General features: G+C 61.1%; 5 protein-coding genes across 12 annotated transcripts in view; 2 read left to right on the top strand and 3 right to left on the bottom strand.

Annotated features, from left to right (window-relative positions):
• Positions 1-2,597: 2,597 nt before the first annotated feature.
• Positions 2,598-7,706, top strand: LHX5 (LIM homeobox 5). 2 transcript variants are annotated; one of them, XM_090152622.1, is made up of 6 exons: positions 2,598-2,798; positions 3,887-4,110; positions 4,421-4,606; positions 5,139-5,416; positions 6,271-6,436; positions 7,339-7,706. In XM_090152622.1, exons 1-6 carry the CDS (start codon positions 2,626-2,628, stop codon positions 7,704-7,706), a joined length of 1,395 nt encoding a protein of 464 aa, XP_090008748.1. In that variant the 5' UTR covers positions 2,598-2,625. The 2 variants fall into 2 exon arrangements, with proteins under 2 accessions (XP_090008748.1, XP_031447917.1); XM_031592057.2 differs by lacking the exon at positions 4,421-4,606.
• Positions 7,707-8,477: 771 nt separating this feature from the next.
• Positions 8,478-12,844, bottom strand: SDSL (serine dehydratase like). Its single transcript, XM_031592077.2, has 7 exons — positions 11,774-12,844; positions 11,648-11,687; positions 11,292-11,431; positions 11,006-11,094; positions 10,711-10,938; positions 10,403-10,527; positions 8,478-10,326 (listed from the first exon to the last, which is right to left on the bottom strand). The coding sequence occupies exons 1-7, from the start codon at positions 11,939-11,941 to the stop codon at positions 10,133-10,135; spliced, it is 984 nt and encodes a 327-aa protein (XP_031447937.1). The 5' UTR covers positions 11,942-12,844; the 3' UTR covers positions 8,478-10,132.
• Positions 12,845-12,932: 88 nt separating this feature from the next.
• PLBD2 (phospholipase B domain containing 2) lies at positions 12,933-15,996 on the bottom strand. The gene is made up of 12 exons (XM_031592076.2): positions 15,785-15,996; positions 15,604-15,697; positions 15,371-15,529; positions 15,162-15,262; positions 14,846-15,060; positions 14,686-14,780; positions 14,463-14,623; positions 14,290-14,385; positions 13,986-14,057; positions 13,749-13,901; positions 13,485-13,647; positions 12,933-13,412 (listed from the first exon to the last, which is right to left on the bottom strand). The coding sequence occupies exons 1-12, from the start codon at positions 15,979-15,981 to the stop codon at positions 13,245-13,247; spliced, it is 1,674 nt and encodes a 557-aa protein (XP_031447936.2). The 5' UTR covers positions 15,982-15,996; the 3' UTR covers positions 12,933-13,244.
• Positions 15,997-16,856: 860 nt separating this feature from the next.
• On the top strand, positions 16,857-21,244 carry SLC8B1 (solute carrier family 8 member B1). 4 transcript variants are annotated; one of them, XM_090120791.1, is made up of 15 exons: positions 16,857-17,452; positions 17,632-17,784; positions 17,872-17,924; positions 18,011-18,069; positions 18,156-18,260; positions 18,331-18,498; positions 18,571-18,678; positions 18,747-18,803; positions 18,886-19,016; positions 19,089-19,230; positions 19,560-19,681; positions 19,796-19,949; positions 20,037-20,117; positions 20,391-20,455; positions 20,530-21,244. In XM_090120791.1, exons 1-15 carry the CDS (start codon positions 17,303-17,305, stop codon positions 20,725-20,727), a joined length of 1,746 nt encoding a protein of 581 aa, XP_089976917.1. In that variant the 5' UTR covers positions 16,857-17,302; the 3' UTR covers positions 20,728-21,244. The 4 variants fall into 4 exon arrangements, with proteins under 4 accessions (XP_089976917.1, XP_089976919.1, XP_089976918.1 ...); XM_090120793.1 differs by lacking the exon at positions 17,632-17,784; XM_090120792.1 differs by lacking the exon at positions 18,747-18,803.
• A 926-nt stretch (positions 21,245-22,170) lies between these two features.
• Positions 22,171-24,839, bottom strand: part of TPCN1 (two pore segment channel 1) — a 52,451-nt gene continuing 49,782 nt past the window's right edge. For all 4 annotated transcript variants that reach the window (XM_031592075.2, XM_090120790.1, XM_090120789.1 and 1 more), the window contains exon 27: positions 22,171-24,747. In XM_031592075.2, coding sequence (XP_031447935.1) covers positions 24,625-24,747 — 123 coding nt within the window. In that variant the 3' untranslated portion in view covers positions 22,171-24,624. The remainder of the gene's footprint in view (positions 24,748-24,839) is intronic.

Raw genomic sequence — 24,839 nt, 5'->3', positions numbered from 1 at the left:
CCGGCTGTTCCCATAAGGGAATGTGTCTGGCGGGAACGGGCTGGGGGCCACCGGGCTGCGTCCTTGTTCTCCCCTCCCCGTTCCCTTTATGTATTCTTTGGCTTTCCAACGAAACGGGGGGCCGAGCCCGGCGGGGGGAGCGCAGCGCTTCGCACCCGGGGCCCCTCCCGCACGGCGGACACGGGGAGGTCCCGGGGGTCGCTACCGCAGCGCGGAGCCCCGCGCGGCGCCGACGGGGCGCACCGGGAGCCGCCGTGGAAATAAAATCGAGCGTGAAAAGCGGCTCCGCCGCCCGCACGCTGCCCTCGCCCGGAGGTGTGCGCGCATCGGGGTGCGCGGCTGTGTGCACACGGCGAACGGCTCGTTTTGGGTCCCGGCCCTGCCGCGCTGCCTCCGAGAGTTGCGGGGCCGGGGCTGCGCCGAGATGCGGCCGGCTCCGAGGTTTGGCCCCGCACCGCCGCTTCTCGCAGCACGAAGAGCCGCGGAGCGGGGAGGACCGAGGGCAAACTTTGGCGGAGGCGCTGCGGCAGAAGGCTCGGGGCCCCAGCGGCGCCCGCTCTCCGCTCCGTTTCCCTTTTCCTTCCTATTTCTTTCTTTTCCAGTTGTTGCCTTCTGAATTTCCTTCTCTCTTTGTTTCCTTTCATTTCCTTCCTCTTCTCGCTCGCTTTCTCGTGCGCTTCTTTCCTGGCTTTCCCTTTTTCGTTTTCTTTACTTTCCTTTCTTTCTCTTATTCCTTTCTTTTATTTTTTTTCATCTTTTCGCTTCATTCTTCTGTTGTTTTCCCTGTTTGCTATTCCATTTCTTTCTTCTCTCATGATTTTTATTTTCTTTTTTTTTTTTCGTTCTTTCCCCCCCATCTTCCTTTTCTTTTTTTTAACCTTCATTTTTTTCTTTTCTTTTTGTTTTATCTTCATTTTTTCCTTTCTTTTTCGTTTATTTTCGTTATTTATTTTTTTCTTTGCCCTCGTTTCCTCCTTTCTCTCTCTCTCTCTTTTTTTTTTTTTTTTTTTTTTTTTTTTTTTGTCTTCTGTTTCCTTCTGTGGTTGTTCTGGTTTTTTGTTTGGTTTGTTTCTGTATTTTTCGTTTTATTTTCCCTCCTGCTTTTTCTTTTTCTTTTCTCTCCTCCTCTCTTTTCATTTATTTTGTTGGCGGCCTCCGCATTTCCTCTCCTCGGTTCTCTCTCCCCAGACTCACCGATCCTCATTCCCCTGCCCGGCGATGCCCTTATCCTGCGGTTTTGGGGTTTCTTTTTTGGCCGCTACTGAGATTCTTTCAACCCGAACGCTCTGCTCCTTCCTCCCCAGTGCGGAGATCGAGTGGGAACGGATGTAGAGGGGCGGCTGCGGGGGAGGGAGGAACGGGAGTGCCACCCCAGTGTCGAAGCGCGGTGTCCCGGCGTCCCTCACCGGCGCCGGTTGTCGGCAGCTCCGCCGCACCTGAAACTGAAGAGAACAAACAGCGGAGAGTGCGGCGACCCCCGGCTCCGGCGTCCCCCTCCTCCTCCTCGCCCCCCCCCCCCCCCTCCCGCTCAGTGTCAGCCCCTTTCCCGACGGAGCGGCCCGGAGGGGACACGGCTGCGCGACAAAGACCGGCGGGGGGGCACGGCATTGCGCGGAGCCGCGTAACTTTTCGTCTCCTCTGTCCCCACCCCCGGGTTCCTCCCCCCCCCCCCCCCACCCTCACCCCTTTCGTGCTTTCACCGCCCACCCCGGGCACAGAGCGGGCTGAGAGGGGAACAGCTGCGGGAGTGGTGCGAACAGTGACAGAACAGGTGACGGCCGCCCCGTCCCCGCTCGGGACCCCCGGAACGAGCATCCCCATCAAAGAGAGAATTAAGGAGAGAGAGAGAGAGAGAAAGGCTGAGCAGAGCCCCCCCGGCACCCCAGGCCAGGTGCGTACTCACTTGGCGGCGCAGGTACAAGCCACCCTCAACAATAGAGGCGCGTTGTTTTTTTCCCTCTGTGCCAAGCACAAGGCTGGAGCCAATTTAGATATGCTATAAATTAAGAGGTTGCCATGGCCACCGCGCTGCCATTGGCCGTCGCCCGCCCGACGCGGGCCCCCACGTCACCAAATCTGAATAAGGATGCGCGAATTACTAAGGCGGGGGACAAAGCTGGCGATGGGGACAGCATGAGAGTGGCGGCGCGGCGGCGGAGCACAGCGAGGCACCGGGGCCGCCGGCCGCTGCGGGGGCGTTCATGCACCCCTCCCGCACCCGCACGCAGCGCGCCCGCCGCTCCCCGCCCGCTCCGCAGGGACTCGGGGGGCTTCCGCGGGGGGGCTCGGGCTTCTCTCGCTCGGGGCACTGCTTTTTTCCTACCGAGGCTCCGGAGAGAAGAGGGGGAAGAACTTGACAGCGGCTCCGCTCTCCCTCCCTGATTTTTTTTTCTGATTTTTTTTTTTTGTTAATTCTTTTTATTTTTTAATTATTTTTAGTCTATCTTTTTATTATTATTATTATTATTATTACTATTTTTTTTTTGTTTGGTTTGTTCTGGGTTTTGGGATTTATTTATTTTTTTAATAGCATTTTTCTTCCCGACGTCTGAATTTTTGAGACCCCGTCGTGTGCCGGCGCGGGGTTGATTCCTTTCGTCTGCGCGTTTCCTTCCCGGCGCGGTGATGATGGTGCATTGTGCGGGCTGCGAGAGGCCGATTTTGGACCGCTTCCTGCTGAACGTCTTGGACAGGGCATGGCACATTAAATGCGTCCAGTGCTGCGAGTGCAAATGCAACCTTACCGAGAAATGCTTCTCCAGGGAAGGAAAACTCTACTGCAAGAATGACTTCTTCAGGTGAGTGAGCCCCCAGCAATCACAAGCCCTTCCAGAGACTGCGGAACCGCCGCTCCCAGCCCGGCGGGGTAGCAGAACTCTGGGGCTCCTTCTGGGATCTTGTGGGGGAGGGAGGGCGCTTGGGGGCACCCCTCCAATCTCCACCCGTCTATTCCGTGGGTCTTCGCCACATCTCTCCGGCGCGGTCCCGGCCCCGCTGTGTCCGCGGCTGCGCTGCATCCCGAGCGAGGCCGTTCACCCCCCCACCCCGGGTGACCTTGTCTCCGAAAGCAGCCGGGCCAGTGGCCCGCTCTGCCGCCGCCTCCGCCTCGCAGCAGGCCCGGGGGCCTCAGGGCTGGGGTCGTTTTCCCCCTCTCGACCGTCACCGCAGTCTTTCTTCACCTAAACGCCGCTCCTCGTGCAGCGCTCCAGCCCGGGGGCCCCCACGCTGCGCCGCACCTTAAACGCCCCTAATGACTGCGATAAGGTGCCGAGGAGGAAATTAGGGGCCAGCATGGGAAGGGGAAAATGACTTACGACTTGTAATGCCTTCACTACATCAACGTCACGGGCAGCAGCGCGGGGGGCTGAAGTTATGCCGCGGCCAAGAGGGAAAAGGAGAGCCTCGGTGCCCCCCGGGCCTGGCAGCCGCCGTGAAAGGTTTTTTATTTTCTTTTTTTTTTTTTTTTTTCCCTCGGGGAGTTCGTTTTCTGAATTTTCGCCTTCCCTGGAAAAAAATAAAATAAAAATAAAAATAAAAGCATCTCCTGAAGAAGGGAAACCGGAGCTCTCCAAAGCGGCAGTTCCAAGAAGAGAAAAAAAACAACGTGGAGCGCAGGGCGCTCCGCCCCGCACCCCGAATTGCCCCCGGCTCCGAGGCCGCTGCCACCCCCCGGTCCTGCAGCGATGTGCTGGGAGCGCGCGGAGACTGAAATTCTGCCCCGGTGGGCACGGAGAAAGAAATCCTCGCCTTTTGGGGCGGCCCCATTGCACCTCTCTGGGAACCCGAAAACCGAGATTCGGATGGGGTGGGGATAGGGGCTTCGGAGACGCGAGGGGAGCGACGCGGTCCCGTCCCAGCTCTCACCTCTCGCCTTTCTCCCCTCCAGGAGGTTTGGCACCAAATGCGCCGGCTGCTCCCAGGGCATCTCCCCCAGCGACCTAGTCCGGAAAGCCCGGAACAAAGTGTTCCACCTGAACTGTTTCACCTGCATGGTTTGCAACAAGCAGCTCTCCACGGGCGAGGAACTGTATATCATAGACGAAAACAAATTTGTTTGCAAAGAGGACTATTTGAACTCTCCCAGTTTGAAGGAAGGAAGCCTCAATTCAGGTACGAGCGGCGCAGCCCGGGGAACCGAACCGCACCGGGCCGAGTCCTGCCCGCTCCCCACGGGCAGCGCAGCGCTCCCGGCGCCGCTCCCGGCGCTGCCGCTGCCGAGGTTTCTACAGCGCCCCGTGGACCGGGAGGGGGTTTGGGATGCAAGCGTTCACCTCGTGCTTCCCGCGGGACGCAGACACGCGTTGAGCCCGCGGCTGCCCCCACCGAGTCCCCCACGCACGCTCCGATCCCGGGACCCCCCCTGCGAGGCTGCCCGGTCCCCCCGCGCCAAGGGCCTGATCCTTCGCCTCCTTTCACCCAGAGGCAAAGCTCCCATTTGACTTCCTTGGAAGCTGTCTCTGCGTCAGGACCGCGGGATCAGGCCCCCTCCTGCTGGCCCAGCAGTGCCGGCCGCCCGTGCTCACCCCCTGCCGTGGGCTCTTTCTCCGTCCAGCACCCGGGGCCGGATCCTGCCACGCGAGTCAGTGGGGCCGCTGCTGCGAGCGAGGCGAGTAGAGCTTGGCCTGGGTGATGCCGGCATCAGGGTCTGGGGGGGCGGCTGGGGGAGGCGAGCCAGGTTCAAGGCAGTGACCGGAGCCCCCCACGAGCCCATACATTCTTGCATTTCTCCCAGCGGCGCATCCAAGCTCCCGGTGTGGGAAGCGCGGCGTGGGGGGAGAGGGGAAGCGCCAGAGGCTGTGGGGTGCTCGGTGGGGACGACCCCTCCCCAACTTGCCCCCTCCCGGCTGCATGGCCCCTGTGCAGCAGTGGGTTGGGGGGCTGCTGCCGAGTTTGCCTTTCATATGTAGGGGGCCAAACTGTGAGATGCTCAGCCCGAGCTCATTGTTCTTTGGGGTGCTTCAGGGTTCCTCGGGGGCAACGGCGTCTGCACCCCTTGCTGCTGCCCAGCACCTCCTCCCCTCCCCTGAAAAGCATCCTGGCTCGGTGGGAAGGGGAGGGCAGTGGAGAGGGGGGTCGATCTCTCTCCTAAGCCATCCACCCCCCCATCCCCCCACCCCCTCTCTGGGTCTCCTTTACAGTGTCCTCATGTACAGACAGGAGTTTGTCCCCGGATCTCCAGGACCCCATGCAGGACGACACCAAGGAGACGGACAACTCCACCTCCTCGGACAAGGAGACCACCAACAACGAGAATGAGGAGCAGAACTCGGGCACCAAGCGGCGAGGGCCCCGCACCACCATTAAGGCCAAGCAGCTGGAGACCCTCAAAGCCGCTTTCGCAGCCACCCCCAAGCCCACCCGGCACATCCGCGAGCAGCTGGCCCAGGAGACCGGCCTCAACATGAGGGTCATCCAGGTACGGCCACTCCATAGCCATCCCACTGCCCCCCATGATGTCACTGGGCCGGCCCGTGACATCACCAACGTGACCCGCGCAGATCCGGGACAGCAGAATTTGGGGTGGCAGCAGGGAAGGGATGGGGATGTGGATAGGGCCCTGGATGTGAGAACAGGAGGTGGAGAAAAGGAGAGGCCACTGCGCCCTGCAGGCAGCCCTGTACCTTACTACGGCACTGCCAACCAATCCCCCCGGCAAGAAAATCCCTGCGGAAATGTAGGGATTAATGGGCTTTATTAGCGGCGTTAATAGGAGAGGACGTTCCGGCTCTGCTGCAGGCGGCCCAGCTCCCGGCGGAGGGAAGCAGGACCCGCGGGACGTGTGCGCATTCCAGACGTGCCCAGATGTGGGGGGAAAGAGCGCAGATTCCCCCTCCCCCAGCAGAGCTGCGCTTTGGAGGGAGAATGCCCCCGAGGAAGGCTGTTGCACCGCCCTTCCCTTTTATTCCCATCCCCATCGGCCAGCTTGCTTCCAGCCCCCTCCCCGCCTCCTGCCGTGACCCCCCCGTTTATCCCCTCCTTTGTCCGGCTCCCCCATTGGAGAAAACTGCCCGGGCACAGGCAGGCTGTGAGGACGGCGCACCCCACGGGACGCAGTGAGGTGCCGGGGCTTTAATGACCCCTTTCCTTGCCTCCCAGGGTGTTATCAGGAGGGGGTAGTGTGAAAACAACCTCAAGCTGGGAAATCCCTTCCAGCGAGATATCCCATCCCTGCCCCCATCCATCCCTGGCCTAAGTGGGGAGGGCTGGCCCCGAGGACTTGGGGTCCCCACGGCAACCCGGCCCCGAGTGCTGATGCCGGCCCGGCCTCAGGTCTGGTTCCAGAACCGCCGGTCCAAGGAGCGCCGGATGAAGCAGCTGAGCGCGCTGGGCGCCCGCCGGCACGCCTTCTTCCGCAGCCCGCGCAGGATGCGGCCCCTGGGCGGCCGCCTCGACGAGTCCGAGATGCTCGGCTCGACGCCCTACACGTACTACGGAGGTGAGGGAGCTGGGCCCGCCGTCCCCGTGCCGTCCCACCGCATTCTTCCCCCGTTTCCTTCCCTGCCTTTGTTCCTTCCCTTCTCGGCTCTCCCTTTCCCCTGCCGCCCGGACTCGGGGCGGTGGCAGGGGTGGCGGTGGCAGCAGCGCGGCCCCTCTCCCTGGAAACAAAGCCCCAGCTGCGGGTTTTTGTGCCCCTCTCAGGCTGCATTTGTCCCAGTTACCGCCCCGGGCCTGCAGCATATGGAAGGTCACCACCACCCCGACAGGACGGGGTGCGACAGGGAACCCCACAGCATTTGGGACAATATATCCCACTTTTGGGCAAAGAGCTCTCACCAATTCCCCTCTGCCCCCACCACTACCAGAACCCCTCTATAGCTAATATATATAGATACGATGTGTATTTTTCCTCACATATATAAGTATTCCACATTTTATTTTTATATGTCTCCTATACCTCGCCTTTATTTATGTATCTCATTTATGTATATCTTCCTATTAGATATGTATATAACTTTTATGTATTTATAAATGCATGCATACATGTATATGTATGTGTAGGTATATAGACGCATATATTTTTCTTAGTTGTAATTAAGAACGAAATTATGCCCACCTTCTCCCCCCGGGGCTGCCCCCAGCCCCTCCTGTTCTCCACCTCCCCACTTTCCATTCCATCATCAGTGCTGAGGTGCCCGTTTTTCTCCCTGCTTAGCCCCACTTTCGTTGCAGCAGCACCGAGCTCCCCAGGGGAGGGGAGGGGAGTGGAGGGGAGGGGAGGGGAGGGGAGAGGAGGAGGGGGAAGCATGCCCGTCCCTGCGTGGGGGTGCAGCCCCACTTCCCGCAGGTGCTCGGGGTGGTGGCTCAGGGACCGGCTCCAACCTTTCCCCACCTTTGCAGATTACCAAGGTGACTACTACGGGCCGGGAGGCAACTATGACTTTTTCCCCCACGGGCCCCCCTCCCAGGCCCAGTCCCCGGCCGACCCCAGCTACCTTCAGAACTCAGGACCCGGCTCCACGCCCCTGGGACCCCTGGAGCCCCCCCTAAGCGGACACCACTCCTCAGAAAACCAAAGGTACACGGATATGATCTCGCACCCCGACACCCCCAGCCCCGAGCCGGGGATGACGGGCTCGCTGCACCCCATCCCGGGGGAGGTCTTCAGCGGGGGGCCCAGTCCACCCTTCTCCATGTCCAGCAATAGCGGCTACAGCGGGGCCCTCGCGCACCCCAACCCGGAGCTGAGCGAGGCAGCGGTGTGGTAGGGCCGAAGGGGAGGACTCCCCCGCCCCTCAGCCCCGGGGCACGGCTCTCCGCGGCCCCATCGACGGATATCGCCCCCCCCGACGCCGCGGCCGCGCTCCGACGTCCGACCGCATCCTCCCACCGCGCCCCTCCCTCCTCCCCCCGCGGGGACACCGCGCTACCTCCCCGCCCGCCCGCACCGCTCCGCATCCCCGTGCTGTTATGAGTGGGGGAGCGGGGGGCGAAGCGCGTCCGGCCAGGGGCTCCCCCCGCCGCGTCGGAACCGCCGCTCTCGGACCAAAGCTGAACTCGCCAGGACACGGGTCCCACCGGTGCGGGGGCTGCCGCGGGGCTCCTCGCTCGCTAATTAGCACCCATTTTAATTATCCCCTTCCTCCGTTCATCCGAGCATAACGGTGGGGGTAATGGGGGACAGCAGGACGCTCCTTAAGCCCCCTCCCGGGCCCTTGTTCCCATTGCTCCTGTTTTATCCCCGAGGAGGAGGTGGTTTCATACCGAAATTTTGGTGATGGATGAGCAGGGGAGTGGAAGGAGGGGGTGCGCGGAGCTTGGGAAACCCGGGAAGAGGCAGAAATGGGAAAAGCAAACAAACAGAAAAACGGAGAGAACAAAACCCACCCGAGCAGTGCGGCAGTGCAGGAGGGCCGAGCCCCCCTGGCCCCGCGGTCTGAGGATGTATTATAGTTTTTGCTTCTAGTTTCTTTATTTTGTATAAAGGAGAAACAAATAAAGTATGTTTTTGTGTTTATTGATTATTTATTGTACTCTTAGTCATCGGAAGCTCAGAGCTTTTTCTATTTTGGAGGCTGGGAAAGGGTGGCGGTGAGTGGAAGGAAAGAGGATAGAGTGGGGTGGGGGGGAAAGGAAAAAAGAGAATGGAAAAGGAAGAAAAAAAGTTGTGTTCTGAGCGTGGGTTTCCTGTCCCCACTGCCTCTTGCAGAGGCTGTCAGTGTGACCAGCTCGTGTTGTTCAATGTGAATAAAAATCATTTTAGTTACCTGCTCCGGCACCTGGTCCCTTTCATTGTGGGGTTTGAGCGATGAGCGGCGCCGAGCTAATATTTAAAATGCAAAATCAAGGCAAGAATGTGCCTCCCCCCCCGTCCCCCCCACCTTGTCTTGTAGTAAAAAGATATAAACAGAATAAATTACCTTCCCTCGCTGGCTTCCAAGAGCCCCTCTCTCTGACCTGAATTTTAAGTCCCGGCGTGGTGGTGCCACCAAGAGCCGGTGATGGATGACAGGCAGCCACCTCGCTGCGTATTTTCCCTGTTCAGCCAAGCAGAGGAATTTATCCTTCCTGTGCCATGACGAGTGGTAATGAGGGGCCGCAGCCAAGCCGGGGGCACCTGAAGCACTCAGCATGGGGGAAACTGAGGCACAGTACAACCCGCTGGGACCCCGGAGCAATATGTGTATGGGCAGTGTGAGGGCCGGCAGACCCCCTGCCACTGCCATTAGGAGGGCTGCAAAACAGAGCACAAGGGCACGCGCTGGCTGCTATTGTTATGAGTATTGTGTAATTACTGCCCCGCTAATTGCGGGGTACACCAACCCGCAGCACCCATCCCAGGCTGCAGGGGGGGAAGTTGGGGTGAAGTGGGGGCTCTGTGTGAGGAGACTGGGGTGCAGAAGCTGGAAAGTAATCTGGTTCTGGACCCAGGATAAAAAATTGTGGAAGGAGGTTGGGCTGAGTCCTTATAATTAATGGTGTGCCTTGTAATAAGACTCTCCAGCCTCCGGCGCTCCCTAGAAACACGTTTTTACATAAGATATTGCCCACAATGGAGCGGTGGCTATTTGATTTATGGGGTGGGTCCTCTGGGAAGCATGGTGTGGGCCTGCCAGGCCGAGGGGATTTACTGGGGAAAAGGGAAAAAAGAAAGTGGGGAGGAGGGGGCTCCTGGGAGGCGGCTGGGCAAAAGGAGCCTTGTTAACTGCTCCGGAGGGACAGGAGGAGGCTGAGAGGGGTTTTGTGGAAGGAAAGGGCAGAACGGACACTGGAGTGAAATAGATCAACTGAAGTGAGTTGGAGCAGTGGTGGTAAACTGGACACCATTCAGAGCCGGGAGCACAGGCAAGAGCAAGGCCCCACGGCCCTGCCAAGGAACCACGTGGCTGCAGACGGTGCAGCAGGAACAGAAGAAGATTGTAAAAGTTAATAAGCATTAGAGTAATGCATTGAGACGGTAGCAAAGTAATCAGTCAGAGGGAGCATTTGCTAATTGGAGTGGGGAGTCGTGGTCGGTGCCAGAAGCAGCAGCTCAAGGGACGCGGCCGTCCCCAGGGCCATTTGCTGGGGGCGGAGGGAGGAACGCCACCACGCCTCAGTTTCCCCATCCTGCTCAGTGATGGGAGCGGGGCACATCCAGCAGCCATCACTGCAGCACAGGGGGGCACGGGGTGGCTGTGGGGTGGCATGAGAGTCACTCCAGGCCCAGCTGGTTCTTCAGGTCCCTCAGCAGTGTGGCTGTCATGCTGCTGCCGCCGCAGACCACCAGCACCACACGGCCCAGCGGGGTCCCCAGGCGTCCCTCACGCTGCAGCTGCTGCAGTCGCCCCGAGTAGAGCAGGGCCAGTGCTGCACCACACGCTGGCTGCACCAGCATCCGCTCGTCGTCTGCAGGGTGGAGACATGCTGAGTGCCTGTCGCCATCACACCCCTCTACAAGTCCTTGTCCTTGTGCCCCGCTCACCCAGAAACCTTTCCACAGCGCGCACGGCCTCAGCATCCTCCACCACCTCAGAAATGACCTGGATCTCCTGGGCACACTGTAGCGCCCGTGCTGACACAGTCTTGGCCCCCAGGCACTTGGCCACACTGGAGAACGAGTCAGAGTAACGCTGGGACCCTTTGTCCCCTTGGGGCTCCACCACAGCGTTGGCTGAGACCTGCCAACTCGTGACATGCACCAGAGGTGAAGCCCCCTGCACTTTCTATGTCCCATCACATTGGGGACCCCTATGCTGATGAAGGTGCCCCCATGCTGACACCAGCACACACCTGGTGATGTCGGGCAGGGTGACGAGGTGCCCAGCCTTCAGCGCCGCATGGAAGCTGTGGGCCCCCCAGGTCTCAGCGGCAATGATGGGGACATCAAGCCATCCCACCTGCTGCAGCCCGGCCACCACACCAGCCAGCAGCCCTCCACCTCCCACCGCCAGCACGATGGCATCAGGCTTTGTGTCCAGCACATCCTTCAACTCCAGGACCAGGCTGGCATGGCCCTGCCTGTGGGATGGAAACAGTGGGTGGCTGCCTGTGTCCTGTCCAGAGCACAGGGGCGAATGGCACTCACCACAGCAAGGGGTGGTCAAAGGGGTGGATGCTGGTCCAGCCCTCGTTCTGCGCCAGCTCTAGGGCTCTCTGGTTGGCTTCATCCCACACCTGTGAGGCGGTGGGCACTCAGTGGGGCTGCAGCCAGCTCCAGTGCGCCATCCCCATCACCCCTCCCTTGATGCCATGAGGACAGTGGAAATCCAGGCAGGGTGTGGGTGATGCAGGCATTGGGTCTGAACACGCCCACAGCCTCACAGAGGGCCGCAATGCCCTCCCAGCCACAGTTTGGGGTGTGGGTGCCGTACCTTCCCATAGATCTCCACTGTTGCCCCCAGCTCCTCCAGCCTGCGCACAGTGCTGGGGCCGGTGCTGCTGGGCACCACCACAGTGACCGGCAGCCCCAGCTTCCTGGCTGTGTACGCTGCAGCCATGCCAGCATTCCCCCCTGCCAAAAGTAGTGGGTTGAGCAGTTCCACCCTCCCCCTATCCCCCAGCTCATCCCAGACCCAAAGGATGAACTTTGCTAGGGGAGAGAGGGGACACCCAGCCCCAGCCCCAAAACCCGGTGGGAAGGCACAAGGACAAGGGGCTGGGAGCACAGGGGTGTTCCCCAGCACCCCCATCCCATAGCCCCCCCAAGGCCCACGCAGGTCTCAATTACCTGAGGAGCAAACAAAGTGCCGGCAGCCCTTCCTGGCAGCCTGCGGGGAGGGAAGGAGACAGAGGAAGGACGTGGCCATACGTATCCACGGTGTCCCGAGGCCACACAGCCACGTAGCACACCCACCTCCTGGCAGAGGCGCCCGACGCCCCGGATCTTGAAGGAGCCGGTGGGCTGCACGTTCTCCAGCTTCATGTAGACCTGGGTCCCTGCTGCCCGGGACAGGGTTAGGCTCTCCAGGAGCGGGGACACGATGTGGAAGGTCTTCTCACCTCCCCCGTATTGGGCTGCCATCACTGCAGGGCGATACGTGAGAGCCGGTGCAGGGCTCACTGCACGTCCCAGAACGACGTCTGGGGACCAAGGAGGGCAAAGTGACTTCAGAGGGGCTGCGGTTGCGTCCCTGGGTCCTTTGTCAGCAGTGTACTCTGCCAGCAGATTTGAGGACTTTGTTCCATTGGCCCAGGACGGCAGTCAGCCCTTCCAGGCAGCCGTACCACGGCTCGTTGGCACCGGAACTGGCACAGCGTGTCCCAGTCACAGCGAGCTGGGGGAAGGGCTCCTGGCAGGGCTGCACTGCTGTGGGGCCAGCAGCCCTGCTCTGCTCAGGGATGGCCCCTTCTCATCAACCTCCAGGTGAGCCCCACACACTCAGAGCTGGCTCTGCCCTAGGCAGGGAGGAGCAGGATGGGTCCTGGCAGGACAGGGCTGTGCTGTTCTGGAGGTGACAAATGCCAGTGTGTGCCTGGAATGACGGGGACACAGAACCAGGTCCGAGGCTGTGGGACATCAGCCAGCCTGGACCTGGTGGGAACCTCGTACCTTCAAAGCACTGTCTAATGTCAGCTCATTAATCCCTCAGTAATTACCTCGTTATTCCTAACGAGCCACACCACATGGAGCTGATCAAGGGAGCTGCAGTAAGAGGATTTTGCACTGCAGGTTTTGGGGCTGGGGGGGCACACAGGTGGCTGAGGAGGGGAAACAAAAGGGACAAGGATGGTCACCCTATCCTGGGGCAGGCTTGCTCCCTTGCCTGTTCCAGCTGTGCATGCTGCTGCTGCTGCTGCCAGGAACCCGAGGGAGTCATCGCTGAGCAGTCTGAGCAGAGGCCAAGAACCCCGAGCCGCTGTGTCCCAGCACTGCACTGCAGGCACTGCTCTATGCTCCTGGGGCAGCACCCAGCAGAGGGGGAAGCACGCTAGAACAACATCCCTGCGCAGGGGTACCACAGCACAGCACGCACCTCAGAACGTTGGCAGAGCATGAAGTGCAGCCTCCAGCATTTCCGTTGCACACAGAGCATTTTATTTGTTACACCAACCCCGGCCATTCACCCCTCCCTGCCATGCAGCTGTCCCAGCACCAGCCCCACCTCCTGGAACCCATCTTCCAGAATGAGGAGCCCTGTGGGAGGCCTTCCTTCCGTGCTTGGTTTTGGGTCCGGGGTCAGAGCCCACTGACCGACCCCAGCTGCAGTGGCACAGATGGGGCACAGGAGCAGCAAATGGTGAGAGAAGCACGGGGAGAAAAACACGGGGGGCAGTTCCCTGCAGCCCCCCCATCCTGCAGAAACAGGAAAAGGCGTGGCGCCGGCTCAGTCCCATCGGACCTTGACAGGAGGGAACCTCCAGAGGTCGGGGTGGCCCATGCGCAGCAGGTGGCTGCAGGGCGATGCGCTCCAGCGGAAGGGCGGCACGTCGTCCCACGTCGGCCCGCTGGCAGCCACCAGCCCGAAGGTGCGGGCCATGCCGAAGGAGGTGACCTGGCGGGGGAGGAATGTGGAGATGTGAGTGCCAGGAAGTGACGGCACGGCAGGGACCAGGGCTGTGCCCACCTTGGTGTCAGTGCCGCCGTGACAGCGCTGGCGCAGGGCAGCGAAGGGGTAAGTGCCGTTGGCTGGGTTGAGGTCAGAGCGGGCGGAGATGGCGTTCTCAGCGTTGTGCGGCGGGTCGCAGCCCCGGCACTGCGACAGCGGGTCCTGCAGGTAGTTGTTGGACCTGCCGGGCAGCAGGGAGAGAGACAGGGTGCAGGAAGTAACACGACAACTCCGGTGAATATCTGACATGAGGGCTGGAAAATCCCTGGGGCCAGCACCCACCTCATCAGGTGGACCATGGAGTCCACATCACGGACCTGAGTCTGGTTCCTGCGGAAGATTTGGGCGCGCGGGTTCTTGTCATAGGTGAACCAGTCACCATACTTCTGCACCAGCTCCAGGTTCCCGCTGGCATTGAAGATCTCCTCAAAGTACCTGGATGGGGGGCAGGGACAGTCAGCCTCCCCTGCCCTCAGCATGGGATGGTAGGGCAGAAAGGTGAGGCTGCACAAAGCTTACGGCACGTTGTAGCTGGCCCAGTACCCCTGCTGGTACAGCAGCTCTGTCTTATCAGCCACCATCACCAAGCCCCTGTGGCAGGAGGATGGCAACAGTCAGAGCAGAAGGCAAAGCACAGCAGGGATGAGAGAAAACCCACCTGGGGGTCTCGAGCAGGGTGTCAGGGGCCCACATGCAGGAGAGCCATCAGCAGCAGCCCCACTGCTGTCACACCTTGGCAAAAGGGCCACCACCAGCAAAGGAAGCCCACTTCGGCCCACTGGGCAGCCTGCGGGCTGGGCACTGGGGGATGAGAGGCACTCACGGGATCTGCTCCAGCACCGTCAGCAGGCCCTGCTGCGGGGCAGCACGCCCCGGAGAGAACGCCTTGTAGTCCACCAGCATCCACTGGTTGTTGTACCTGCAGGAAGGCACAGTGACCTTCGGTGGCCGCCCTGAGGAGGGGACGCTCTTCCCCTCCGCCCCGACCCTGCTCACGTGCCACTGTTGAAGCGCTGGAAGATGCCCGCCCACTCGGCGCCGCTGCGGGCCAGCCGGTTGGCCACGATGTTCCGCAGCCACTCCAGGACGCTGCCCTGGGGCCGCAGGTACCGCCAGCGTGCCTCGTCGCTGTTCCCGATGGTGGTCTCCAGCGCGACCTGTGGGGACGGGAGGACTGAGCGGGGCCGGCGGGGGGCGCAGGGCTGTAAGCGGCACTTACCAGCCCGCTGCTTAGGATGTAGAAGTCATCTCCAGAGAAGATGGTGCCGGGGTAGGAGGAGAACACCTGGACGCTGCCCGGGACGCGGGCGGTGCCTGGGGGAGCAGAGCAGGTCAGGCAGCAGGCGGGGGCACGGAGCAGCCCCCAGCCCCGCACGCACCACCGGGTTCGGCGCGGAAAGGCAGCGTGTACTTCTTGATGAGGCGCAGCATGGACTGGTAGGGCGCCCAGGTGTCGTGGGCCACCAGCAGGTCCCGGCGGCCCGGCAGCAGCTTGAGCAGCGCCGAGCACGAACCGGAGCCCAGCGGGCGCCGCGGGGCAGAGCGGTTGAAGGCCGCCTCCAGGTCCTCTAGGTCCCCCCCCAGTTGCAGCAGGCTGCGGGCAGCGGGGCGTCGGGCCGGGGCACCCGCACCGAGCGCCGCTCCCGGGGTGGGGGGGCTCGGTGTGCCCGGCCCGGGGGCGGACCCCTTCCTTACAGGAAGCCGAAGGGCGAGAGGGAGAGGCGGCCGGCGGGGAGGGCCACGCGCCCGCGGTAGCTGTCCTCCAAGCCCTGCAGCTGCAGCAGCGCCAGGCGCACCTGGGGGGAGGCGGGGAGACGGGGGGGGCGGGACGGGGACGGACGTTATCTTCGGGCCGCGGTGCGGGGTCGGCTCCCGAGGGCCGGTCCTGGCTCGGACGGCCTCACCTGGTGCCAGTAGGCGCGGTCGCGGCCGGAGCCCATCTGCTCCTCCATCCAGGCCAGGTTGGCCTCCAGGTACCCCCGCAGCCGGCGGCAGTACTGCGTCTCGTAGCGGAAGGGCCCGCAGTAGCCCACGGCCGTGTTCATCCAGTGCATGTAGATGAGCTGCGCACACGGCGCTGGCACCCAACGCCGCCGGCACCGCCCCGCGCCCCGCACCCGCGCCGCGCGCCCCGCACCTGCTCGGTGACGGCGGCCTCGGCCAACCCCGCGGCGTAAGCCTGCAGGCTGTCGTTGAAGGACGCGTTGGCGGACACCTCGAGGAACGCCCACCTGCAGCGTGGGGCACCGCTCAGAGCGAGGAGCGCCCGGGCGGCCGCGCGCTGCCCCGCACGTTCCCGCACGGCCCCGGGCCCTTACCCGACGGCCTGGATGTGGTCGGTGAGCTCGGCCCAAGCGACGGCGGCGGGCTGGCGGCCGGGCAGCACGCGGAGCCGGCCCGAGCCGGGCTCCAGCAGCACGGAGGCGCTGCGGGGCGGAGGGGTCGGGCCGGACGCGACCCCCGGCACCCACGCGGCCACCGCGGCGGCCACCAAGAGCGCCCGCAGCGCCGCCATCGCGGGAGGGGCGGAGCCGCGCCTGGGAGGGGGGCGTGCCGAGAGGAGGCGGGCGGGGTACGAAACGAGCCGCGCCCCTCCGTGCCCGGATGCCCGGGTCTCCTCCGGCCGCCCCTCGCCCTGCAGGTGCCCATTCCCCCGTGGACGCCCCGGTCCCCCGACATCCCCGGCCCTAGACGCTTCCTCCTGTCTCGTCCGTGCCGACCCCCTCCCCGCGTCCACAAACGCTCCCTCCCAGCCCCACGCAGGGCGGACGCGACCGTCAGCGCCCCGACCCCGGCCACGCCGTGCCCGGCAGGTGGCAGCTGGCAGCCCCACGGCCCCTCCTGGCCGTGGCCGCCCACCCCCGCCGTGGGATGTGCGCAATGCGTGACACGGGAGCGCGGGTGACGCGGGAGCGCGGCGGCAGCCCCGGCCTTACGCAATCGCGGCTGTTTACCGCCCTCCCCGCTGCGCTCGGCGGGCAAAGTCCCCGGGAGGCGCCAAGCGGGGGCAGAGGGCTCGGAGCCCCCCCACCCGCGGGGAGCACGCGGCTCCCTCGGCCCGGTCCTGCGTTACCCGCCCGGTCGCACCCCGACCCCCCGCGGGTGCCCACCCGACACCTGGCACACTCGTGTCGGCGGCGCGACGCCGCCAAGCCGACCTACGGCCCCGCGCCCACAGCCACGCCGAGCGCGGTGCCCTGAGAGTGCCGGGCGGCGGGGGCTCTGCCGAGTGGTCCCCCGCCCCCCTTCTTCCTGTGCCACAGACAGGCGCTGTCGCTTTAAGAGCGGAGGGTGGCGGCCCCTTTAAGGCGAGGGGGAAATCAGCTGCCCGTGCACGGCGGCGGGGCTGCGTGACACGGCGGGGCGGGGCGGGGCGGGGCGGGGCGGGAGGGTTCCCGGGTAGCCTCAGCAGCCCCGGCCCCGGCCCCAGCGGTACTTCGTCCTTGCCGCTCGTTGGGTTGCCGCCATCCCCTGGATTTGGGTTCCCCCGCGGTGCCCCGTGCCGCGCTCGGCTTCGCTTTCCTCCTCCCGCGGGAGCGGAGCGGGGACGTGGCGGCTCGGTCCAGCGCCGGGGCTGGTAACCAAGCCGCAGCCCGTGGCCTCTTTTAATTCCTATTTCTGTTTGTATTTTTAGATCTATTTCTAACCCTACTTCTGTTTTACATTTCCATTTCCCTCTCCCGTTTTTATTCCTATTTCTATCCCCGTTTTCTCTTTCCGTTCGTATTTCCACTCCTGCTCCTGTCCCCGTCTCTTCCCCTGGCCATGGCTCCCGCCCGTCGCGTGCAATAGCCCCCGCACCCCGAAGCCCGAGTTGTCCCCGAGCCGTGGATGCGATGGGGCCGCTGTGGGCGCTGCGTGTGGCCGGGGCGCTGAGCGTGGCCGGGGCGCTGGCGGGGCACGACGGGTCCCAGCGCTCGGGGCCGCCGGCGGCTCTGGACGCGGGGACCCGGGATGACGGCGCGGGACACGACCGGGGCGTGGACGTGAGTGGGGACGCGAGGCGGCGGGGTGACGGGTCCTGCCCTTGCGTCGACCTCCGTCGACGCCCCACGGACGTGGGACGGAGGGGGAAAGCGAGGCAGGGACGGAAGCGGCCGCGACCCCAGGGTGAGCGCCGCCCGCCCGCTGGGGACGCGTGTGGGACACGCGGCTCTTCCCGCAGTGCCGGGAGGTGCGGAAGCGCAACAGCTCCGAGCGGTGCCGCTTCGTGCGCAGCACCCCGGACTGCCGCCTGGACGACGGTTTCCTCGACTATCTCGGCGGAGCGTTCTGCGCCTTCCCCGCCGCGCTTCTCCCGCTGCCCGTCGGCCTCTACGTGAGCGCGTGGACGGGGGGAGGTGGGCGGGCGGCCCCGGTTGGGAGATGCTCGGCCACGGGCGACGCGGCACCTCTCCGCCCGCAGGTGCTTTGGCTCCTCTACCTCTTCGTCATCCTCGGCGTGACGGCGGAGAAGTTGTGAGTAGTGCCGGGGCCGCGCAGAGCGAAGAATGGTCCGGCGCTGCGGCTCCGTGCCCCTGTCACCCCTCTTTGTGCTCTTCCAGCTTCTGCCCCAACCTGTCGGCCATCTCCACCACGCTGAAGCTGTCCCACAACGTGGCAGTATCCTTGGCCTCCTGCGGATTGGGGTGGGGGGGGGGTGACGGGGACCCGGTGCGGTGGGACACTCCTTGACGCCCGCTCTCCATGGTGTCACCTTCCTGGCCTTCGGCAATGGGGCCCCGGACGTCTTCAGTGCTGTGGTGGCATTCTCCGACCCGCGCACGGCTGGGCTAGCGGTCGGGGCTGTCTTTGGTGAGAGCTGTGCTGGCCAAAAGGGGCTGGGGGCATGGGACCCCGCTGATGGGCTGCGTTGCGTTGGCAGGCGCCGGCATCTTTGTGACCACGGTGGTGGCCGGCGGCATTGCCCTGGTGAAGCCCTTCTCAGCTGCCTCCAGGCCCTTCCTCCGGGACATCATCTTCTACATGGTGGCCGTCTTTCTCACCTTCCTGATCCTCTACTTTGGCCGCATCACACTGGGGGAGGCTCTCGGTGAGCACCGCGGCAGGGCGGGGGCTGGTGCGGCAGCCCAGGGGTCCCATAACCTCTCTGGCCCCATGGCAGGGTACCTGGGGCTCTACGTCTTCTACGTCTTCGCTGTGGTGCTGTGCACCTGGATTCACCGCTGGCAGCGTGGGGATGGGCTGCCCCAACCCGGGCCGTGGGAGCCAGGTAAGGAGCGCTCTGCGGTGCCGGGAGGAATCCCTCGGCACCCCCACTTTCTCCTTGCTCCCTCCCAGCCATACGGACAGAAGCTGAGGAACGGGAGTCCTCGGGCACCAACTGCGGGGACTACGGTAGGGTGGGCTGTGGGGTCGTCTCCAGCGGTGGATCGGGTGGGGGGAGTCTTGCGGAGCGCAGCCCTGTGGCCCCACACAGGTGAGGAGTACCGGCCCCTGCTGCCCTACCGCGATTCCTCGCTGCACATTCTTGGCACTGCCCTCAACCCCCTGGACAAGCAAAAGTGGAGGAGGAAGCCCTGGTACTGGCGGCTCTTCAAGGTGCTCAAGGTGAGCAGGGATGCAGGATGGGAGAAGGGCACTGTGCTGGGGGGTGCGGCACTCACAATCCCCTCCTCCCAGATCCCTGTGGAGCTGGTACTGCTGTTCACCGTGCCTGTGGTGGACCCTGACAAGGATGACTTGAACTGGAAGAGACCTCTCAACTGCCTGCACATCATCACCGGGCCCCTGACCTGCATCCTCACCCTCAAGTCGGGGGCCTGTAAGAGCCTGTGGTACCCTCACAGCCCTGAGGAGGGGCTGAGACTGGGAAGGCCCCAAAGCCCCATGCTGGAGGCCTGGCTTGCTGTGGGGTTGCCTCCTCTCTCCATCTCCCCTGGTTCTCCTAGCAGGGTGGGGGGCTCCCGTTGTGTCACTGCAGCCATGGCCCGGCACTGAGCTTCTTGGGGCCCCTCTATCCAGGTCTCGGGAAAGAAACAGGGGAGGAGAGCGCTGGCTTCAGGGGACAAGGCTCAGTGCTGTGCCCCCAGGCTGGTGAGGTCCTGCCCAGCCTGTGGGGCCACACAGTTGCCCTCTCTGTCCCTGATGCAGATGGGCTGTATCAGATCCAGGGCATCTTCCCAGTCTGGGCACTGGTGGCACTGTCTGGCTCCGTCCTGGCCATCATCATCTTTGTGACCACACGCAACGAAGAGCCACCCAAATCCCACTGCGTAAGGTGCCCCTGGCCCCGAGCACCATGTGGGCAAGGACCATGCCTCCATTGCCCCAAGAGTGTGCAGCCAGGTCCCGGTGCAGCCAGGGTCCAGCTCACCTGGTCCCGGCAGGTATTCGCCTTCCTCGGGTTCCTGGCCAGTGCTATGTGGATCAATGCAGCAGCCACGGAGCTGGTGAACGTCCTGAGGACCCTGGGTATCATCTTTGAGCTGAGCAACACTGTGCTGGGCCTGACCTTGCTGGCCTGGGGCAACAGCATTGGAGGTAAGAGCCCCGTGTTATCTGCCTTTGTGGCACACTGTACCTCAGTGGGATGCAGGGGCCCCAGCATCTCCTGTTCTTGTCCTGCAGACACCTTCTCTGACCTCACCATGGCACGGCAGGGATACCCCCGCATGGCCTTCTCTGCCTGCTTTGGAGGCATCATCTTCAGTATCCTTTGGGGAGCTGGGTGCTGGGGGTGGGGTGCTACTTGGGCCTGCTTCTAGGAGACCTGAGCTGCGCAGGATCCATCCTGGAGTCTGCCACAGGGAGGGAGGGGAAGAGGCTGTGCCTCCCCAGGGTGCCCCAGACCATGACACAGCCACCTGTCCTCAAGCAGTCTAGACTTTGGCCTTATGCAGGCTGGGAGAGAGGGATGGTGCTGTCCCCATTGCCAGGGCTGGGGGGGATGCCATGCCATTCTTCACCCTGAACTGCCCTCAGATATTCTGGTGGGCGTGGGGCTGGGCTGCCTGCTGCAGATGACCAGCAGCCAGATGGTGGTGAAGGTGAGGCCGCAGTGTGGTGGGGCTGGCACTGACAGGATCCCCTCGTCACTTGGCATCCTCTGTCTCTCCATCAGTTGGAACCTGACAGCCTGCTGGTGTGGATCTTGGCTGGGGCCCTGGGACTGAGCCTGGTGTTCTCCTTCGTGGCGGTACCAGCACAGTGCTTCCAGCTGGGCAGGGCGTACGGCACCTGCCTCATCCTCTACTACTTGGCCTTTCTCTGCGTGGCCCTGCTCACCGAATTCCAGGTGATCCACCTGGTTCCCACCTGAGCGCTGCAGGGCCCCATCCCTGCCCTGCCGCAGCCCGCGGGGCCACACATTTGCTCTCTGGAGAGAGAGCTGGTTGTGTTTTGGGAAAGAAAGAGGATTTGTTAAGCACTAGCCATCTCCTCGCTCCGTTCTGTTGAACTTCGTTTAACTTGGGGTGTCTCTGAACAAGGATGAGGGTAAAGGCTTGATTGGCTGCTGCCCCAGGGCACAGGACTGGAGCAGCCGCAGGGGAGCATGCGCTAGGACACCCCTTCATCTCCCCATCTGGGCTCCTTGGGGGCTGGCAGCTGTGCGTTGTGGGAAAACTGGAAAGTAAAGGCTTGAGTGCAACTTTGGGAACGTCTGTCATTGCAAGGGGCAGCAAGCCTTCAGCAGGTGAATTGAAAGAGCAACCAGAGGTGTTAAGGTGAGGCAAAGCACCAGAGCAGTTCTTGGGCTTCATGCACGCAAAGCTGATAATGAGCCGTTGTTTTTTTTTTTTTTTTTTTTAAAGCAATACTTTTCAACCTGAATTTAAGATACTCAGAGGGTGCACAGAGCTGTAGCAAAGGACTTAATATCTGGAGGCTCTTACGTGCCCGACAGCCTCTGGCAAAACTAGGTTTAGACACTGTAAGAACGGATAACTTGCAATTAAAAACTACACAGCCTCCACGGGTGGTGTTTGCTGTGAAGCGGGGTGTGCAGGGCTGGACTGCAGGGAGGACCTGGGGCTGCTTGTGGTGAGGCAGAGGCCATGCAGCACTGCCTGGGGCCACAGTTTCCTCTGGGGTTAGTGTCTGCACGTTTCCCAACAGCAGTCACATGCAGCTGAAGTTGCTGTCACAGCAGCACGTTACATGGGTCTGCCCTGACTACAGCCACTGGTCCTGATGCGGGGTTGCACTGCTGTGGTTGGCCCAGTGCTACTCTGTGGGGACAGGGGGCAGCTGCACAAGCAGCACTCTGCTGCTGGCAGCTTTCAGGCTCTCCTAGCCTGCTCCTCTTTCCTTCCGGGCCCAGATCCTTCCTCCGTTCTCTGGCTGTGTAAGTGCTTTCACAAGAATTCAGGTGCTGTTTGCTGGCTGCTATTGGCTCTGCCCTGGATTTACCACAGCCAGCCCCAGCTTCCAACAAGCATCACGCAGCACAGACACCGAGGTGAAGGAGCAACAGCTTCTGCAGCCCCTCCTGCCCCTCGGGGGTAGCTATAAAAGCAAAACGTAAGTTTGAAAGTATTGTGGTAACAGAGAGAAAAACTGTCAGGGGCACAGAAAGAAGCAGGCTGGGAGCTGGCAAGGGCCAGGAGCAAGAATTCATGCATGTGACGAGTACTCCTGCAAGCAGCCGCCACTGGAGAGAGAGGGCAGGCACAGTTCCTCTGCAGAGGATGTGGCAATCTGTAAACTGAAACCGAGCCCTGCTTCTGAAACAGCAGGCAGGAGGAAAGCAAGCTGCTGCCTCTAAAGCTGAGGATGCTCTTTATTAGTGTGCTTGAAAAATCTAGAGAACATTTTACAGACACATCCATAAAATTATCTTTATAAACAAAAGACCAGCATACAAAACCCTCCTGTGTTCCTCCCTCATTCCCTACAAAATGATTGTCGTTAGTCTGTGGGTAAGGTGGGGAGGAAGAGCAAATAGTAGGGGAGGCCCCATACTAAAACTTCTTACTTCTTTTCCTTCCAAAGAAGTAAACTTCTGTGATCTTCCTTGCTTAAAAAATAATACTGTGTACACGGGGGCAAACCCACATCTCAGCATAAAGCCAGAAAAGCAGCACCCGAGCCCCATAGCCCAGGGGCTTCAGTGCTGTTCCCCACACCAGAGCCCTGCTCCCACATGAGTGGGTCAGTGCCTCTGCAGCACAGCATAAAGCTGCAGCTCCAGAACAGGTCAGTGAGAGCCCTGCCACGGTGACAAAGACTTTAAACAAAGCCACACTTCCTTTTCTAACCTTCTCAATGCTCATCCTGCCCATAACCTGGAAACATTTCCCCCAGCCCCAGGATTAACGCAGGTAAGTCTCCCAGTCTGCAGTCCCACGCAGAGCAACTGCAAGACAAACACTGCACTGCTCATTAATTTGTGGTCAAATTTATGGTTTGGAAAATAGCCCTTTAAGGTCCTTCATGGTTCAGCTCAGAATTACTTTCATACCACCTGCAGAGCCCAGAGGAGAAAAAAAGAGCTGCCCTGAGGCACCCAGGGAACGTGGCTGTTCAGAGAAGAGGAGCACACATCACGTTGCCTGCCTCTGAAAAATCTCATCGTTTCCCAAAAATGTTCTCTGTGCGCCCATATAGGGTCAGTCCTGTACCCCTGTCCTTAAGCCATGTGCTGGTTCTATTTAGGAAAAAAAACAGGTACTTGGGATGTGTGCCCATTCCCTACATCCCATCACCCCGCTCACCCAAAGGAAGGTTAAAGCCTCCCATCCCTGCCACATCCACTGTAATCTGAACCTGAGAAAAGATCAAACAGGAAGAGGTATGGGGAACCTCCATGCTGACAATCTTCACTCTCAGCACTTTCTGTGGTGACAGGATAAGAAAGGAACTCAGAGACAGGCTGTCACCACTTTGCAATAATGAAACACAAGAGATGAAGCAACCTGCCACGATCCCAGAATTTACATGTCAGAGCTGGCCAAGGAGCCCTTTTCCCCTCCTTCCTCCTCTCCCAGCTACCTGGTCCAGCAGCCTCCATGCCAGACACTGAAAAGCAGACAAATGAGAAGAATTGTTGTCCTTCACAGTTCTGCATCCAGAATTCAAAGGAACAATAAAGCCCTTCAGCAGAGGATCCTCCTAAGATCTGACCCAGTCAGCACTTGCCAGCTCGAGGAACAGTTCTGCATGGGTGAGAACGAGGGAGGAGGAATGCTGCTGTGCTGACTGACCCTCCTGTTAAACAAAGCAACGACCTACCTGAGGGCTAACAAGCAATACTGTTTGATGGACTCCCTATCCATAAGTTTCAGCCCCAAGCAGAAATAAGCCACAGGTTTGGAGCTGCAAAGTCCTCTCCTTCCCAGTCATGAATTAATGACCAAAGACTTGCCATTTACAAGCAGGTGGCTAAGTGACAGAGCTCACCCTTCCCTACGAAGATGAGAGCTGAGGGGTTTACAGAGGTGATTCTGATACCAGGCAGTGCCGTGGGCATAACCGACCTGCAGAGATGCAAACACTGGACAGCCATGGCAAAAAGTTTGTCTGCCTAAATTCCTGTCCCCACTATGGTCATAATGCAACAAGATTTCTGCCCCTCACCAGCTGCCACAGAACGGCTTAGGGACAGCTAAATTCAACAGTCAGAACTGAATCTACTGCAGGGAGTGCGTCCAGGTGTACCAAGAAGAGGGAAAAGGCAGACTGCTCTCCACCAGTGCTGAAGCTCCATAGCACCTCCTCTTGCTTTGCAAAAGGAGGGCAGAGAGGAAAAAAACAACAGAAACAAAACACCAAGCAAAAACCACCTCCCTCCCTGATCTTTTATTCCTAGGTTAATAGTACCCTTTAAGTGTAGCAGACCTTCAAAAAGGGCCTTTTTTTTTTTTTCTTTTTTAAATTGTAAGCATGTAGCCTCAGCGCATTTCCTGCTGTTAATGGATTACACATCCCTTTCCCGCAGGGTCTGTTACTGCTAAGACAAACAGCAGGCTTGAGCTTGGGAAGCAGCTCAGAGGAAGAAGGTCTCCATTTCTGTCCAGAAGGTCGCTCTGTGCTGAGCACAGCACCGTGCTCAGTCTGGTTGTAGCAGAGTCCACCTGCTTTTTTGCGCTTAACGGAAGAGCTTTTATCCCTAACACCAACCAGTTCATGGAACAGATCTATATACATCACCCCAACATATATGCTGTGAAGTAATACTCTAGGTTATTGCATAGAAGGCAGCTTGCACTAGCCAGGCCTAGATGACGGTCTGGGAACGTTGTCGGAGGCTCAGGGGCTTCAGAGAGCTCTGGGAAGCAGATGCAGACTCTTGCAATGGTATCTGGGATTCCTCTTTTCTGGAATGTTCCTCATACCATTCCTGTGACAGAAGATCAGAACAGATCAGTCTCTGCCCCAAAGCTGCCACGTGGCCACCAGCAGGACCCCAGTCTGTGTGCTCAGACAGAGGGG

Source organism: Phasianus colchicus, chromosome 18 (assembly GCF_987193195.1).
Source record: "Phasianus colchicus chromosome 18, bPhaCol1.hap1.1, whole genome shotgun sequence".
Classification (NCBI taxonomy): Eukaryota; Metazoa; Chordata; class Aves; order Galliformes; family Phasianidae; genus Phasianus; species Phasianus colchicus.
Note: the sequence above shows the minus strand (reverse complement) of the source record. Positions and strands in the feature narration are given on the sequence as shown.